Raw genomic sequence first — 18359 nt, 5'->3', positions numbered from 1 at the left:
GTTATGACTATAGTACGTATATTATTTTGGGGGCAGAGGAGGGAATTCCATCACATACTGATTTTATTTTGAAGTGTTACCGCAATGACTTGGACATCCGGGTCAATGGCAGCAGCGCCTTGAATTGTCGAAGTAAACAGTGGGTCTCCCTAAGTTTTTATTCAATATTCATTTCATACTCAGCCTAAAGCGCAAAAAAAAATACAAATTGCATTACGTATTTGTATATTTCTAAGCGTATGACGCTATCGATTAACGTTTTAAAGCGAAACAAGCTAATGTGTACCTAAACTTCATTTGCTAAATCACTGTTTAATTAGTACTGGAATATTGACATTCAGTCGTAAATCAACATCACAAAAGTGTTTCCCTGCGATTCAGTGCTACTTGTAGACAGACTTCATGTAGACAAACACAATATGTATAATGAGTTCCCATCCCACAGGTAGCATTACCATGTCGAGTAATAAGGAAGTTAAAGCTGCCCTAAAAAGTGCCAGAGAGGCTATAAATAGCAAGGACTTCAAAGAGGCATTGAAACAATGCAAGGTAAGCACAAAAATCAAGGTGTCATCATACTCAAATTTTCAACTCGATATCAATACTTACAAATAGTAAATGCCCTTTAATTGTGTATATATATGTATGTATATATAGATGTATACGTATGTATACATGAGGCAAGTGGTTTAAAATCAAACCCACTTTTCCCCATGACAAGATATTTCTGGTGACCTGTTGTCATGCAAAAACGAAAGGAATAACTGAGCATTGATACTTTTAGTTACAAAAAATCGTACATACGTTTCAGTTCTGATATTTTAATACTTATCGAGGGTTTTGACAATCCTCGCATCATTTGTGATGTATCTGTGTCTGACTTAACTATGTGCTGTCAGAATGTTTTGAAGCTTGAGAAGAACAACTACAATGCATGGGTGTTTATTGGCCTGGCTGCCAGTGAGCTGGATCAACCCGATCAGGCACAGACAGCCTACAAGAAGGCTTTGGAGCTAGAGCCTGAGCAGCTGCTGGCATGGCAGGTAACTGAAAATATCTCTATTACCAGATTTATAAATTAGTATATTCTAACTTTGTTTTATTACAGGGCCTGGGCAATTTATATGAAAAGACAGATCAGTGGGATTTCAAAATTGAGCTACCTAATGTCTATCAGAAGCTTGTCGAGCTGTATGCAAGGTAAAAGAGTATATCTTAGAAGAACAGCGTCTTTTGTTTCACGCAAATGGGTTTTCACCTATTGAAATTGTATTTATTCCACCTTTCCAGCTCAGATAAAAACAAGTGCTATGAAGTGATCGGGAAGCTGCAAGAGATACATCAATCTGACAAAGAATATGCCAAGGTGTGGAATTTATTTATACTTGTACTGTACTATGTTGTCACTGCATGTAAAATATTTCTGAGTGAATGAGTATTTCAAATTAGTTAATTGTAAAAGACAAAATTGTGAAATATTTCAAGCTGTAAGGTAAGGAATAAGTTACACTACATGAAATACTGAAGGTGTTTGATGATCCTGGGATATATTGCAATATTGCATTTCACGGTTCTCGTATCAATTCAAAATTCATCTGAATCCATTTTTACACGTGTTTTTGGTGGAAGTTAAGTGGGTGCACTTTCACACGCATCCACTAGTCGGCAGTAGTCAGCCACCATGCCCTGGCATGTCATAATCATTATTTCTCTAAATAATCAAATTTTACTAAATACATACTTGTCAACTTATACATTTTCTAGAGTTTTATACGTTTTTCGATCAGTTCAAATTGTGTACGCCATATAAAAACTTTTGTATGGGATTATTATTATTTTTTTTAAGTATAAGTTTTTTGTAAGAACGATCTCCTCTTACCCATTTCGGTTCTAATCCGGATCGTCTCGGTCACTGTGCGTGTCAGCAAGCAATGTATGCAGACCGTCTAGTAGTTAGCGTCATACAGCGTCATACAGAATCTTGAATTTAGTACATACAAAAGGCGCACTGACTGATTGGGCACCCCGTCCACTTTGGGGAAAATTTTAGACTTTTAAGTACGTCCTATGTGAGTAAGTATGTGGCGTGTTGTTTGTTATTATCGCTTAATAAGGGGAATTGCAATTATTAGTAAGAGGAGCAATTAGCTCAGGTTGACAGGTATGTAAATATTAAATTTATTCAATAAGTGGACACTAATGCCCCAATAAAAACAAGTGTTCTACCTCACTTGCATCTAAAAGTAATGTTTGTGTTTTGGCCCTGTTGTGGTTAGTATACCTTGAATGTTTGCCTTTTTTAAAACGTTCTTTATTGAGGGCCATACATCCCTTAAGATGTTTTTTTTCCATATTTAGAATCTTGCATTTAAGATAATTTGCCCAAAATCAGGTCTTTATTAAAAACTCAGAAAATTATATAATTAAGGCCATAAAAAATGTTTACTTTTATTGCTGAATGATGTCCATTTTGATTTTTTTTTCAGAAGGGATATCTAAAAATCAAAATAATCCTCTTAAAGTGCTGTATCGAGATTAATCGGGATCGAATCGTGATGAGAATTGTATCGCCAGATATGAGGCAATAGACACCCCAATGAAATACTGACAATTCTTCCCCAAAATATTGTAATTCCTTTATATTCACATCTATTGTGTGCAGTTTGACCACTATTTTTGTTGTTTACATATACATAGTTGGCAAAGGTTTGGCTGCAGTTTATTCGACTCAAAGAGGAAGATGGCGCAGACAAGAAAGCTTTATTCGAACTCTGGCAACAAATGGCCCAGCTCCTCTCAGACTGCTCCAGTGAAAATGATCAGGACACTGAAATGCTAAAGCATGTAAGCATACACAGTGACACCTAACAACGTTTGCTCGTGGTCGCCGAGTACTATCACTTCGTGTTGTCCCTCAGAACTTGAAAACATTTAAAGAAGCAATAAGTGATGCTGCACTATTAATAGCAGTTTTCTTTATCATCTTGTATAACAGTTAAGCACAGCTTTTGAGAAAGCCGTGATTCTGGTTGAGCCGAAACCTGGAGAAGAACATCGGAAGCTCTCAACTAATTATATTAAATGTCTTTCCAAGGTATCTAAGAACATAAAATGTTATTGGCAACATTGTGCACGTCCTTTTATGGTGAGGCACTTTTTACAGGTCTCTTAATCAAGGGTTTTTTGTTTGCCACAGCTGCCTGAAGAAGAAGAGAAGTTGAAAAACGCGTGCGAGTCAGTGTTGTCCCTCTACCCCACTCAAAGTTTTCCTCTTGAAGTCCTTTGTTCCCACTACCTAAAAAAAGGTTCTCACATATGTAAATGCTGACCTGTTTAGTTTTAAATATGCAATATGCAGAAAGGTTACATGCTGTGTTTTGTATTATAGGTGTCCAGAATGAGGACTCACTCAGTTGCTTTTCACGGCTTCGTAATTTAGCCGCAGACAACGGATTATGGAAATTGGGATTTGGGATGAAAGCACTCCAAGAGGGCAACTATAAAGATGCCATTAAGGATCTCACGCAAGGTTGCATACACAGAAAAACACACTCAGGACACTGTATTAGTTCCCCATTCAATTTATAGAACCATTGAGCAGAACAATCTTTTTGTAAACGTGTATACATACAGTATTTATTATAGCAGATGTTGAATAGATATAGTGGAATGAAAGGCTTACCATGTCTTATATTGGTCCTTATTAAATTGTGCAGTTGTACCCACTGACCGTTCTGTTGAGCATCTGCATGATCTAATTCATACAGTTGTGAAAAAGTTGAATTCTTCTCATTTGGTAGGACTGAAGAAAACCAACTTCACTCCGTTGTGGCACAGTCTGGCAGATGCTCAATTTAAAGTGCACAAATATGCAGAATGCGCAAAATCATGCGCTCACGGTATGATGCTAAACATCAAGTTTTTTATTGAAGTAACCAATTAAAAGGAGTTTGAGAAAGCTGATAGTATATGTGCTTGTGTTCCAATAGGTTTAAAAGCATGTTTGCCTGTAGAAAAGGAATTGAGGATCAGACTCCTGAAGCTAAGGCTTGAAGCTTTGGTCCGGAGTGGAGAGGAGAAGGCTGCAGAACAGGCTTTGGAGACATTTTCCCTGGTAATTACATTGGGTCCTATACGTACTTGTGAAATTAATTTTGTTCCAGAAGTGGTTTTGAAGCACGTTGGATTTGGGTCGGGATGGCGCCGTGCTCCTCTGTCGGACACGGTAGCTGTTTATCTCCCATGGGGCCCGGGCTGGCTCTTGTATCCGCCAATAGCGCGCTAACTTCGGTGCTGGCATCATTGAGAAGCAGCATCCTTCCAGTGAATGAGTGGGCAGCGAGGTTTTGGCGGATAGCCAATGGGAAAGAAACTGTACCATGTCAATTAGAAAAAAAAATCCACATTATCTTTGTAAATGATGACAACTTTTGAATGAAATTGAAATAAAACGTTACTTTTGAAATTAGAAAAGGTTTACATAAATTATAACGTTTACAATGTTGCTTTTGGACAACAACAAAAATTGTTTGAATAATTATATGGTGTGACAACCAACCCCATCCTAATTCTGACAGCCAACACGTTTTGTATGGGGGTAAAAGCTAAGCTGACAGTTAGCTTTTAGCTGTCTATCCAGAGAATGCAAATCAAAATTGTATATTTTTCACCTCATGTCTGACAATAAACCCTGATCTTCCCTCTATTTTGAAATCACCAATGTCACCAATGTTTATGTACTTTTAAGATGGCTTAACCTACAGTGGATCATATTTTGTTGTCCCGTGCGAAACATATTTTGATTGTGGTGTTATTTGCCTATCAAATATTCCATTCATAACATGACCTTTATATTCAACTTATCATCTTGTTTACCTACTTTTTAGATCCCTGATGCTGACAAAGACCCATTACTATTAGCCCTTAAAGGCCGTGCATACCTTAACAAAGGGAAAGTAGCTGAGTCAATCAAGGTCAGTTTGACACATCACAATAAATACATCCTGCTTAACTCATTAGTTCCACATTCAATTGATTTATTGCCATTGATGATGATAGGCATCCAATCACGTGGCTGTTAAAAGAAAAATTAAAACTCTTTAAATGACCTTATCACTAGTAGACTTAAAGACTATTTGAAGTGAGCGAGATGGCAGTGGATGAACTAATGTTTACCAGAACACCGTCAATGGCAACCAATTAGTTAAAACAAAAAACAAATTTAACCTCTCTTTCTTTTGCAGTTGTCTTCACGGCTTGAAATGTCCCACCCAAATTTGGCCGAGGTGTCAGCCTTGAGAGGATTAGCTCACTTAGCTGAGGGCCAGAAGCAGCTAGCAGAGCAAAGGTAGACCACAAATGTTATTATTTTATTCTCAATACTATTTAACCCCTTCCTTGTCTAGTTTCCTGAAGGCGGCCGCACAAAGCCCCAACTGTGCCGAGTATTTTTTTTTGCTAGGCACACTCTACTGGACGATGGGCAAAGAGACTCGTAAAGACAAAAACAAAGCGCAGTCACATTTTCTCAAGGTTAGTAATAAATTGTCTGTCTTCAGTTGGTTTCTAAGTCTCATTCATGTGTATTTCAGGCTGCTAAATTGGACCCACATCTCAGTTGCGCATTCCGGTGCCTGGGACATTATTACCGTGAGGTGGCTAATGACTATGGTCGGGCACGTGGTTGCTACAAGAAGGCCTTCGAGTTGGACTGTGATGATGCCGAGTCTGGCGCAGCTGCAGTTGATCTATGCATGGCAGAGGAAGACATGGTAATTTCTGGACTTAGTTTCAGACTCCTCCTTGAACACAGGAAACTTGTGCTAAGTGTCGTTCTATTGGCTATTTTTCAGGACACTGCTTTGGCAATACTCCAATCAGTGATTGAAAAGGCCACGCCAGGTTCTGCTAAATGGGCCTGGTTGAGACGAGGTCTTTACTACCTAAAGGTTGGCGAGCATCAACAGGCAATTGCAGAGTGAGTACCAATTAACTATTTATACTGGTCTTTTTTATTTCAAATATTTAAATATTTTATTGATATTTTAGTAAGTCAAGGATTGGAGGACAATTGGCCATCAAAATACCTGAAAAGAAATATTCTCTTCTTTTATAATTTTATGCTACATTCATTCATTCATTCATTCATTTTTCATGCGCTTATCCTCATGAGCGTAGCAGCGGTGCTGCAGCCTTTTGTAGCCAGATGTGTCGTTGAAGTTTTGCAATGTTGTCATTATCTTCTATTTCCCGGTTCATAACAAATAGCTTACTGTATGAAGTAGTGGAAAATCCCATCCTTGTTCAGTTTCGGTACCACCCTCTTGAGAGAATAAAGGTGAATGTAAGTTGTCTTTCTCTGTGCATTTGTGGACGACAGCCTTGCCTGTGTCCGGAATATTTTTTAATAAAACCTTTGAAGTCACTGTTCATCGCCTCCAGCCTGTATTTGGACAACCAACATCTTCCACATCCAAAATTAATCGAACCTGAGAAGGAAGACAGAGCTCTCCTCCTTCACTTTCTGATTTCTAATTACGGGCAGTAGGCAGGCACCCTAAACTTAGTCATCTATAATAGGTATTAAAATGTGAAATGCTTTGCAGATCAGTGTTACAATTTTTACAACATAGATATTTGGTATTTACAAAAACTAATAAACTATTATTCCAGCGACAAGGATGCAGGTACCAAACCTGACCTGATGCTGGCTTTCTCTCAGGAGTAGAAGCTAGCCGTTTAGCTTGCTATTACTAGTACCCAGTGAACACATTGACTTATGTAAAATATAATGTTTAAAAATGATAATAGAAAAACTATAAAAACATTTTTTTTAAAGTTATAATAAAATATACACTAAATTTACTCAGGAACTGCTTGTTTTAGTAATTTGAATTTGGATCATTAAAATTAAATGGGTGGGATGTAAAATGTCCTCCAATTCTGAAATAACTCATTTGCCTATCTATATATGCTTGCAGCCTCCAAGCAGCTTTGAGAGCAGATCCTGAAGACTGTGTGTGTTGGGAGTGTTTGGGCGAGGCCTACTTAAAACGCCAAAGTTTCACAACAGCTCTGAAGGCCTTTGGGAAGGCCCATAGTCTTCAGCCTACCTCCATCTACATCCTTTACCAGGCCGCGGCCATAAAGCAAACCCTGGGCAAGTTCCAAGAAGCCATCACAGAGTATTTACAGATCACAACAAAGCACGACTATGTCCCTGCTTTGAAAGGTAGATTATTGCGCAAGTGTGAGACACTGCAAAATTGTGACATGTAATTTATAATCAGATTGTGTTATTCAGGTCTTGGTGAGTCTCAGCTCGCCCTGGCAAAAAGTTTTATGGAGGATTGTAGAGATGGAGGAGCCATTGACCTGATCCAGCAAGCTATACATAATTTTCTAAGGTAAATCCAAATTCTCATTTGCTACTTGCTCAGGATTTACAGCAGAAGTGTTCAACACGGGTGGCCTTCATTTAGTGTGGCCTGTGAAAATAAATCATGTGCATTGACTTCATGTTTCTTTCTCAGATAAAATTTACTGTAACTTTTAGACTATAAGCCTCTAATTACTAGTCCGGGCAACTAGTTGACAAGCAACCAGCTCCAACCAAACCTGATCGAAGTTGTGCTCCTCAGAGCTGTGCAGCTGAGATCTGACTTGTCCTGTTTATGGAAGCTGCTGGGAGATGCCTGCTCTGCTGTAAGCTTAGTTTCACCAGAGAGAGCTCAAGTCCAGATGCCGGCAGCGTTGGCTGGTTTGGACCCAAAAACTCAGCTCCACATGCTGAACCAGGCTCAGACGCTTAGAGTCGGCGAGAGGTACGGCGCCTGTCAATTCTATCCTACATCTTTAATTCATTGGCAGGAATTGACATCTAATCCTTTTTGTCTGGGAGGGGCTGGAGACAATTGAACGATCCCCCCAGTCAAAATGAAATGTCAATCGCCGTCATTTAACCGATCCATTCCCACAGGTGTTACACTCGTGCATTAAAACTGATGCCAGAAGTCGCAAGCCTTTGGTATGACCTGGGACTCAACCTTTATCAACAAGCTCGCCTGACCTGTGACTATGATGATGAACAAACATTACTACTGGAGAAATCCCAACAAGTATTTTTAATTCTAGTATGTATTATTTTTTATTTTTTAACATTTTAAATTTACTTATGGCTCTTTCCAGTGTTTAAGAAAGGCAGTAATGATGGACAGTGGCGAACATAGCTACTGGAATGCGTTAGGAGTGATCAACATGAGCAAAGGTGTAGTGTATTGATCAAAAACATATTTTTTTTGTCATGGGGTATTCAGTAACCAATTTCTCTCTTTTAAAAAAAAAAAAAATAATTTCACATTTTTCCAAAACAACAGGTCTGGAGAACTTTGCACTGGCTCAGCATTGCTTCATCCAGTCCATTCAAGTTGAATCTAATGTATGTATGATAGGTTGGACATTGGATTCAAATATTTTTCTTATAACTTCATATATATTTACAGAATGTGGTTGCTTGGACCAACCTCGGGACATTGTATCTGAAAAAGGACAATATAAAGGTTTGCATTTCATATTTTGATTATTGTGGTAGTTTTTTGTTTCACTATTGGCAATCTTGCATAAGAAAATGAGGCAGATGTACAGGAATATTCCAAAATAAAAGGCAAAAATATTTTAAGTGAACATTTTCAACCTTGTCATTTCCCCATCAATCTTTCTGTAAGCGTCTTTTTGGATAAAAATGTTGCCAAATGTTAAAATATGACATTTTGTAAAATGTTCTCCACCAAGACAGTGAGTCATTTTGCTGCATCGGGTCAAACACAAATGTACTTCTATTTTCAATGCACCATCTTCTTGTTTATTTTTTTTCCTCAGCTCGCACATGAGGCATTTAAGGTTGCACAGTCATTGGAGCCGCTGTATGTCAACTGCTGGATTGGACAGGTTTTTTTGCCTTAGAATTAATTTTGTATGTTGTTCATCTTGATTAATTGCCTTTTAATCTCACACTACTACTTGTTCCCAATACCTACTTTACAAAAGATTTGAATAGTTTATCGTGAACAACTGAATCAAAATACACTGGTGTGAATATTGTTAACACTTAACGTATACATTTAATCAGATTGAAACCATTAAACGTATATTATAGGCTACATCTTAGAGCAAAAGTTCCATCTTGCTTGGAACGTAAACTCCAACTACTAATTTGTTTCTTTTTTCACACGTTTTTATCATTAATCATAGTTAACGCATTAAAACCTTGCTCTCATCTATCCTGACAGGCTTTGATTGCAGAGAGAGTGGGAAGTGATGAAACCATGGATCTTTTTAGACACACCACTGAACTTAGCACTCATGTACGTGACCACTGCTCTCTAAGAATTCACTTTGAAAATGTACAAAATATATACTTAGCCCATTCTGGTTGTTCTTTTTCTCCTTTCCCTTTTCTTCTTGATCGCTCACCTTTATTCAGATGGAGGGAATCAAAGGTTATGCCCATTGGGTGTGTTCCACTTTGCTGGATAAAAGCAAGAGAGACTCTGAAGTGTACCGCTACAACATAGTCCAGATGAATGCTATCACTGCAGCCCAGGTGGCACTCACAAAGTACACCGGTATGCTACAAAAGTCCGTTGTACTTGGATCATGTAGACAGACGTCTGAAATGTCAAGTTTTCCTTCCAGAAAGAATCCAATCGGATGTAGATGCCTTCATCATGTTGGGATTTCTGAATGAGCATCTCCAGCTAAAAAGACAGGCTATGAATGCTTATCAAAGGTATGACTGAAAAAACATTCCATGATCATGTTATTTATTATTATCATTATTTTTTAATTCTCTTCAGGGCCGTTGAGCTACTTGATTCCAAGTTGCACACTGATCAACTGTATTTTGCTCGTGGCAACTATGCTCGTGCATTATGGTAAGAAATTCAGAATTTTTACTGACAACACCTCTATTTGCTGTTGTTCTACCAAACAAAATAAATTCTACTATTTTTCTTAAGTGCTTGTGGTCAGTGGAGAGAGGCAGTCAATTTTTATATTTCCACGCCGCTGGAGGATCTTAGTGATCTGTCAGGGCTGGCTCTAGCCTACTGCAAGGCAGGGCTAATACAAGAGAGCATCAGCAGTGAGTACCAAACATTTAAATACTGTCAAATTTAAGACTACTATTAGAAGCCATAATCATAGTGTAAATTTATTTTTATTAGTTTTTAACGTTTTTAAAAAAATGTATAAATGTAAATTTTCATACAAAATGTTATATAGTTTTAATATATATTTCTGATTGAGACCTTGCATCCACATTTACCAATTTCATCATACGCAGCAGGGTGTTTGTATTGTTTTTTAAATGATACCCTTTTCTCACCGCGCATGGGTAAAGCTCTTTCTATTGGGTTTGTGTATGATAACTAAAGACAAAAGCGGGGGGCACGGGCGACATTCACGACAGCTAAAGACAGAAGTGGGGAACGCAACACAACGGCAAAAGAAACTTTGTGATTTGGTAACCCTGAGGTGCAGCCCGCCATTAGCTCATGATCTCCATACTTCAGTGTTGACGTTGCTTTGTGTGCATGAGGGTGGCAGGGGACTCTTCTTATAGGGTACTCCAATCTGTTTTCCAGATCTCCCTCCTCTACCACACCTGAATCAAATGATCAACTCATCAGCAAGCTGTCCAGAAGCTTGATACCGATCCAGATTATTTGATTCAGGTGTGTTGGTGGAGGGAGCTATGGAAAACAGACTGGATAGGGGCTCTCGAGGACCGGACTTGGCCACCCCCTGGGATACTCATTTAAATACTATCAATATTGAAGGGGAGTGTGTGCTATATATTGGTGGCCAGAATCAGTTTATTTTTTATGTAAATAACACAAAAAAAACAGGAAATGATCCTGAAATTCTTCTAAATCAATTAAATGTGACCCAATATAAACAGGAATTGGATTGGATTGGATAACTTTATTCATCCCGTATTCGGGACATTTCATTGTGACAGTAGCAAGAACAAAAGCAAAAGACCCAAAATCCACAGGTAGTGACCCAAAATCAACAGTAATCGACCTGAAATTTACCATCAGCATAGCATCCCCACACAATTTCTCCAAAAATAAAAAAATACTAAATTTTAAATGAACATGTAATTAATTTATAAATGTATTTATTAATAAATATGAAAAATTCTATAATGATAATAAAACATTAACATAATTGTGTCATCTAATGATGTTAAAGTTAATTTAGTTTCTTTTATTTTCCTCTTTTTAAAAGCCACTCGCCCCATTAACTCATTGCCTGCTATTGACAATGATAGCATCCAATTCATTTAAACTGGAAGGACTGGCTATAAATGCTCATGTTTTAATTTGTTGATGAGTTGCTGTTAGCCTCCTAGTGAAAATGGATCGGACGTCTTTAACTGTAAGTGGCTGCCAATGAGTTAAGTGTGTGCCCCATCAAGAATGAAAATTCAATGTGCTATGCGACTGTGAAATGCTTATGTTTTCCGCAGCATACGAGCGTGCCCTGACTGTGGCCTCGAGTGAAAAAGAGACAGCATATGTGTTGACAGCTCTTTCGTTGCTGCAGTACCAACAGGGCAATGTAGACTCTGCCAAGACACTGCTGTTTAAATGGTCAGTCCACTAATTCCGCAATTTCCAGTGAAATAGTTGCTGAATGAGTCTGTCTTTCGCAGCTCCATTTTGAAAGAACCAGTACCCGAGTCACTTCTGTGTTTATGCGCCCTCGGGTTGGTCCACAATGATACGACGCTAGCCTCCGCTGCCCGCGCTGAGCTGCTCAAACAAGGCTCGTCCTGTGCGACAGTTATCGAGCAGCGCTGTCTTCTCACCTGCACCTTACTGGCACTGCAGGGCAACTACAGTGCAGTGCAAAGAGAGGCCTCCAAAGCTGTACACAGGTGAGTACTACTTTGAAATTGTATTTTACCTTTCAGCTTACTTCTTGTGGGAACTTTCAGCTATCCTTGGAACTCTTCTTTGTGGTCACTATTGTCCAAACTGGTACCCCGTTACTACCCCAGGAAGGCAAATGTGAGCAACGTGCCTTGCAAGTTATGCCATATTTTGCCACAAAATAATGTCATGCTGCTGTTTTACAGGGGGGAGCAATTGCTGGACATGTCGCCTGTCTTTCTAGTATGACTCTGGGAAAGGTAGAATTTCTTATCTTTATAGTGTGTTGTAGATCTATTTGAAATTATTGGCGGTGAGAGACGAGCCAAATCTAGGTACTCTAAAATGAACTGTTTTTGCATTAACAATAACTTTTTCGTATTCTACTGGCATTTTTATTTCATAGATTAATTCATTGACTGCCATTGACTATGTTAGACGTCCAATCCATTTGTACTGGGAAGAGATGGCACCAATCGTTCAATGGCTTTGAGCCCTTCCAGGCCAACCGGTGGGCTTCTACACATAGTCAATAGTACTGAAGCAGGATCTCTCAAAGTCAGCCATTCCATTTTAAATTGAGTTACCGTATTTATTCGAGTATAACGCGCAATTTTGTGCCAAAAAACTGAAGCAAAGTTTGGGTGCGCGTTATACACGAGGTCTTCGCGTTGATGACCAAATCCCAGTGAAAAACTGCCCTCCGCAGCCGCTATTATGGGAGACGTAAAACCTGTCTTTGCCAGCTGGCGATAATCTACCTTCTTTTACAAATGCCAGCCTTCTTCAAATAGGCTTCAGCAAGTTTATGGGGATAAAGGGGCAAAAAAAATTAAAAGTTGCTCCAGGGAAACGTTAGTGGGGCACCTGCTCAAACGAGTCTGCCCAGGGAGCGCTATCCTCGTTCAAGAAGAATGGAATCAATTGTTTGGTGAATCTGATGATGAAGAATCAGACTTAATTTTTTTTTTAATATTATGATGAAGAATTAGACTTTAAGGATTTAAAATTGTAAATTCCATTTGAGAATTGTGTTCATACTGGTAGTACTTTGTTTTACCAAGTTTCCGTACCATATGTTGTGAATAAATGTTTTGTAATGGCGACATGTGTTCAGCATTTGCTAGTTACCAGTACCGGTGCAATCCTTGCTGTGAGCTGAGAAAAACAGAAAAAGGAAAATTTCTACCTATTTTTTGTCACAAATTATGGGTGCGTGTTATACTCGAATAAATATGATAAAGTAAATTGCTGTCAATGTAGGAGCCTATCTATTATCGTTGTCACCTTTGTCGTGTTTGCTAAATAAAACGATTTTATTCTGTAGAGAGCGCTCCTGTACAGTGGGGTGAACCAGCTGGCCTGTGGCAGACACTCTGGAGAAGATTCTCATAGGAATGCTCTGAAGACCATGCAGAGAGCTGTGTTGCTCTGCCCTGGTAGCTTGCGAATATTTATTCAAAAAGCCCAAAGCTATGAATTAAATATGTGTAGCTTAGAAGAATTTCAGCGTTCAGCGCATTCTTGGTTTTTAGAAGGTGCCAGTTTTAGAACAATGTCTCTTCTACTTGCAGATGATCCAGCAGCGTGGGCAGGATTAATGGCTGCATGTCACACAGAAAAGGCTGCTTCTTATCTCTCTGGCTCTGTTTCTCGTAGGCAAGGACTGGAGCAAACCCTCATGTTGGTGGTTTCTGAAAAAGGTATGTATTTTATTATTTAGGTGTTTTGGAAAGCGGGGAGGCGTTTGGGATAAAATTGAAGACACAAAGTATTATTTTAATAGCTGACTAATGTCTTTTTGTGATGAGTATTTATTTTTAAATACCGTGTTATTCACTGTTGTATTACTCTGGCATTAAGATTTAAGCTGGAAATGAGTTTTGGAACAAACAAACAAAAATATTTTATTGAGCCATTATACACAAATTAACACATATCACGTAGTTTATTGTCTGATGGTCCTCAGCCGTTTAGAAGTCAGTCTTTGGTAAGCTCAAAAGAGTTTAGGCTTGCATAGGACTTCTGCTGACCCTAAAGTTTGTAAGCCGACATTTGTATTCTAAATCTAATACTATATGCAAAATAAATATTACGTAAAATAAAATATTCATTTTATAGATTGTATCACAAAAAAATTAAACATAGGGCACAAGCTTGAACCCTTGATATCAGAACTGTGAGTATACTACATGCAAACCAATATTTGCATGCTACTTTTCTTACAAATTAGTATTTAGGGGAAATTGATGTTTAATTCATCTTTACAAGCTTAAATTGCCCAAACTCTTGTTTTTAATGAGGCTTAAATTTGAAGTATGCTTGATAAGCATAATGGGTAACTCCTGTATTGATGTAGTATTTGAAACACAAAATGTATAATAACATTTGCACTTAAACATTTTAAAAACAAATGTAATTAATTGCGAGTTAACTCTGAAAACATGCCTGTGTGTATATGTATATAGGGTTGGGTGGTATGTGTATGTGTATAAATATGTATTATGTACTTGTGTATCACAGTGCGACATGTTGATGGGCTAGAGCTCTCCATGGTCGAATCTCTGGAAGGATGGGTACTACAACAGGCAGTCAGTGGTCTCATGCTGAGTGGACAGCTTGATCAAGCAGAAGCACTCTGCTCACAGGTGACCTTTCCACTCTTATACTCACTCATTTTCAATCAATTACTATATTTCACAACTGAATTACTGCTGACAGTGTAATTGCATGGCGTACTTTGATCCAGATGCTGAAAGTATCCCCAGAGCATCCGTCAGTGGTATTGTCATTGAGACAAGTACAATGCCAGCGTCTCCTTAAGGCCAGGGATGGTACTTTCCTCTCCGAATCTGTCCTGGAGCAGCTTAATAATGCTGTGATGTTGAACCCACACAATATTGCAGCATGGCATGTAAGAATGAGCAACCATAGTCATTTCAAGCAACACTGGAAAATGTGATTTGCCTCATCATTCACATTTATGGCATTTTGTGTCAAATTCATGGTCGTGGGGCCATATCTAGTCTGCCATTTCATTTTTTTGTGGTAGTAGATGGTATGAAATGGTTGGTGTAGGGGAGGATGATGCAAAGGATAGGGTGAAATGGGAAAAACATCATTTGATGTGGCGACCTCTCACGAGACAAGCCCAAACTGTAGGATATTAGTCCTCAATGAAAGATCTAGTACCACAGAATTCAAAGAACATTTACAGTTTTTGAATTTTTAAAAAATTAAAAAAACAATACATATTCTTTACAAATTAAAAATAAAGACAACATGTATAGTTGTATCCTTTATTTTTTCATAAATAATTGAAAAACTGGATATAGTTTTTGGGTTTTTCAATTGATGTGAAAAAATAAAGTGATATAAAAATGAATACGACCCATATTTCATCCATATTTCTTGGTTTTATTTAGTAAACCAATAAACCACATGATGAAAGCGTTTTTTTTCCTTTGAAAATGTAAATACATTTTTAAAAGCTTACAAAATTTTAAAAAAGCATTTGTAAAGATTGAGGAGATTGATTGGTGGATGGATTCATTCATTTTATGTAAATACACTGTAATAAATAGATGAGTTAATTCATTTGATAATTAATTAGTAGTCACTCAGTTGTTTTATCATGGAAGCACGAGTTGGCAGACATAATATTCCTAAACGATGAGTTCAGGGAATTCCATGTGGCATTCGACAAAATGAATTGACACCCTTCATTCTAATGTGTTTCATCCAGTGGTTAGCCACGGTGTACATAAGCCAGGGTCTACTGGTCCAGGCAGTGATGGCACTCAGGCAGAGTTTGCAGCTTGCCTCCCAGATCGGCCTGCATGGCAGTCAAATCGCCAGCCTGCTGCATCTCGGCCTCCTAGCCGTGAGGGCCTGCATGGTAAGTGGGTGCTTGCTTTCATACTCTAGCTTACAAATACCGTAAGACAGAAGAGATGAAAGACAAAGATTTGAGGGTCAAACAGAAGGTCAACATGATGAGCATCTGTGACTGTAATTGAGAAGATTGTAAATTCTTCCTATGTGCTTCCATGTGAACTTTTCAGGCAGGTCTTCCTGGAAACGACTGGAATGATCTGGCTCTCCAAGCTACGACAGAGGCCTTGAAACTAGGCTCTTCCCCTGTGGCGCTCCTGTTCCAGGCTCTGGTCCAGTTTGCCACCAAGATGGCTGCCAGGTAGGGTTTTTCTCATGTGTCAAAAGGTTCTTCTCAAATCACCGGCTTGAAACATGATCGTTCATTGCTAACATTTGTGTGGTCTGTAGGGAAACCAGACGGCTGTTGGAAAAGCTGGTCTATGTCCCCTCTCAAGAATTCCCTGTGACGGTCGTGCATGTGGCCAGCTGGTATCTTCTAAAGCACCTGCATTTCAAAAACGACGAGCAGCTGATTAATGTAAAGCACACTATCACTATACAGCTGAAACATTTGTGGCTACTTTCTTTGCTTTTAAATCGCTGGCTGCCACTGATGCCATTAGATTCATCCAATCCATTTGAACTGGTCGGGGTGGATGAAGAAATGTTCGTCTTCTACCAGGCTTCTCAGTTTAAATGGATTGGAGGTCTACTAGTAACAAAATCATATAACATACATATACACCACTGAAGGAATTCATTTTTTTCATTTTCATGCAGGTACTTATGGAGCATGCTGAAAGAAATGGTGATCATCGATTGAAGGACTTTCTTTTACAGCTTACGTCTTTATCCTGAATAATATTCATTGCTTGGGGTAAAAAAAAAATCATCCGTTTATGATCTTTGGCCACATTGTATGATTTTTAGACTCAATCAACCTGGTTATGACCAGATCACTGGTGTCCACATTCAGTATGAAATAAAGATTTTTCATGAATCGTTTACACCTTATGAAGAAAAAAAATGCGCCCGCAGTGGGCGCTGTTTTGTAAAAGGATCACCTACATCTCCTGGTGTACATATCGGCCGGTTAGCTCAGTTGGTTAGAGCGTGGTGCTAATAACGCCAAGGTCGCGGGTTCGATCCCCGTACGGGCCACTCGAATTTTGTCGACAAATATATCGGCACTTTTTGTGAAGGTGTCACTGTAGCGATAATGTACACCAACTTACTCATATTCAACAAAACACTATTGTAAACAAATTTAAATGTAAACATACCTTATCACTAAATGCCTAAATAACAATCCCTCAATTCATTTTTTTTTTCACTGAAATCCAACACTTTGTCAGTCACCCTTCACATATTTCCACCCTGCCTTTGAGTATATTTACAACTATCATCAATTATGCATCAAACTGTTCTCATTCTCTTCATCTCGTCCTACATTTACACAACAGTGATGGATAAGTGCTCAATAGCGCTGCAAGCTCTAAGGCCACGCAGTAACTCGCTAAAGAGGCTTTTATCTTTTTTGAAGCTGTCTCTGCTTTCATACTAAGTCCAGATGCATGACCGCCATTGCCGCAATGGTGAACCACCACGGTGCTGATGACAGGGTGCTACCCTAACTTGTCAGCCACCTTTCAAGTGTTTTTGTTTAACCAGCTGTGCTTTCTCATGTCGTCCCCTGACCATTTATTATCCGATTTTTGGTTTTGGCAGGCAGCATATTGGCAGATTGGATACTTGCCAGCTCATTTATGATCTACCTTGAACAAACACAAACACTTTATTTGCTCCAGCAGCTTCGACTTGTGTTTGTTTCACACGTTGCACCATTTTTCCTCAGCTGAGTCACACTTACGCAGGGTGTGATAAATTCGGAGCTTTCAATCGTGACAAAGTTGGCATTTTCTCATGCCAGTTGGAAAGAAGTATCAAGAGAATTTGGACAGCAACTCACTCATTGTTTACGCCAGGCAGATTTACATTTAGCCAACATCTCTATAGGCCATGGGTGTTCAAGCCTTTTTTTCTGAGGGCCGCTTAAAAAAATCAAAAGCTGCAAGGGCCAACTTGAAGTCTTTCCACTTTCATTTGTTATATAGACGATAGGAATCAATCACAGTCCAACATGAGCTTTCTAAATGCAAATTGAGTAGATATCTGTCAATGCAAGTGAATGAGTTTAGGGCTAGAAGCAACAAAATAAATACAAGGATATTCCAAAATATATACTAATATACCTATATTTTCACTACTTGAACAAACTATGGAGAACAAGGAGAATTCATAGTGGAAATCAAAATATGAAAATTCTACACGGTTGTAACAACATTCATTCATCATCCGTACCGCCCATCCTCGCAAGGGTTGTTGAGCCAATCCTAGCTGACTTCGGGCAAAAGGCAGACTACACCCAAGACTGGTCGCCATTCAGTCATAGGCCATACAGAGAGGCAGATAATCTTGTTTCAACATGTTGACAGGTTTTTACCCTTCAGCTAATGAAGAGGTGCTGTTTATGTGACCATCTAG

At 38.7% G+C, this 18359-nt stretch overlaps 1 protein-coding gene and 1 non-coding gene across 3 annotated transcripts; both read left to right on the top strand.

Annotated features, from left to right (window-relative positions):
- Nucleotides 1–67: 67 nt before the first annotated feature.
- Nucleotides 68–16820, top strand: skic3 (SKI3 subunit of superkiller complex). 2 transcript variants are annotated; one of them, XM_077601414.1, is made up of 41 exons: nt 68–139; nt 446–549; nt 900–1043; nt 1109–1200; nt 1291–1366; nt 2698–2844; nt 2996–3094; nt 3197–3305; nt 3389–3529; nt 3801–3899; nt 3990–4114; nt 4887–4973; nt 5244–5347; nt 5406–5532; nt 5592–5771; nt 5853–5977; nt 6981–7231; nt 7304–7406; nt 7641–7823; nt 7979–8117; nt 8188–8266; nt 8376–8437; nt 8502–8558; nt 8878–8946; nt 9288–9362; nt 9482–9623; nt 9694–9787; nt 9855–9932; nt 10017–10141; nt 11534–11657; nt 11720–11944; nt 12005–12077; nt 12146–12199; nt 13267–13378; nt 13514–13642; nt 14463–14587; nt 14689–14853; nt 15685–15837; nt 16004–16134; nt 16224–16353; nt 16596–16820. In XM_077601414.1, the coding sequence occupies exons 2-41, from the start codon at nt 457–459 to the stop codon at nt 16671–16673; spliced, it is 4704 nt and encodes a 1567-aa protein (XP_077457540.1). In that variant the 5' UTR covers nt 68–139; nt 446–456; the 3' UTR covers nt 16674–16820. The 2 variants fall into 2 exon arrangements, with proteins under 2 accessions (XP_077457540.1, XP_077457539.1); XM_077601413.1 differs by having other exon boundaries at nt 97–549.
- Nucleotides 16821–16902: 82 nt separating this feature from the next.
- Nucleotides 16903–16976, top strand: trnai-aau (transfer RNA isoleucine (anticodon AAU)). Its single transcript has one exon. It is a non-coding gene; the product is annotated as a tRNA-Ile (tRNA).
- Nucleotides 16977–18359: the final 1383 nt, after the last annotated feature.

Source organism: Stigmatopora argus, chromosome 5, assembly GCF_051989625.1.
Source record: "Stigmatopora argus isolate UIUO_Sarg chromosome 5, RoL_Sarg_1.0, whole genome shotgun sequence".
Lineage (NCBI taxonomy): Eukaryota > Metazoa > Chordata > Actinopteri > Syngnathiformes > Syngnathidae > Stigmatopora > Stigmatopora argus.
This window is presented reverse-complemented; position numbering and strand designations above follow the sequence as displayed.

Coding starts and splice junctions, on each gene's coding strand:
- skic3 (XM_077601413.1), top strand. CDS start 427: ATGAGTTCCCATCCCACAGGTAGCATTACCATGTCGAGTAATAAGGAA. Junction 7,232..7,303: donor CTATGTCCCTGCTTTGAAAG/GTAGATTATTGC, acceptor TGTGTTATTCAG/GTCTTGGTGAGTCTCAGCTC. Junction 10,142..11,533: donor AATACAAGAGAGCATCAGCA/GTGAGTACCAAA, acceptor TGTTTTCCGCAG/CATACGAGCGTGCCCTGACT.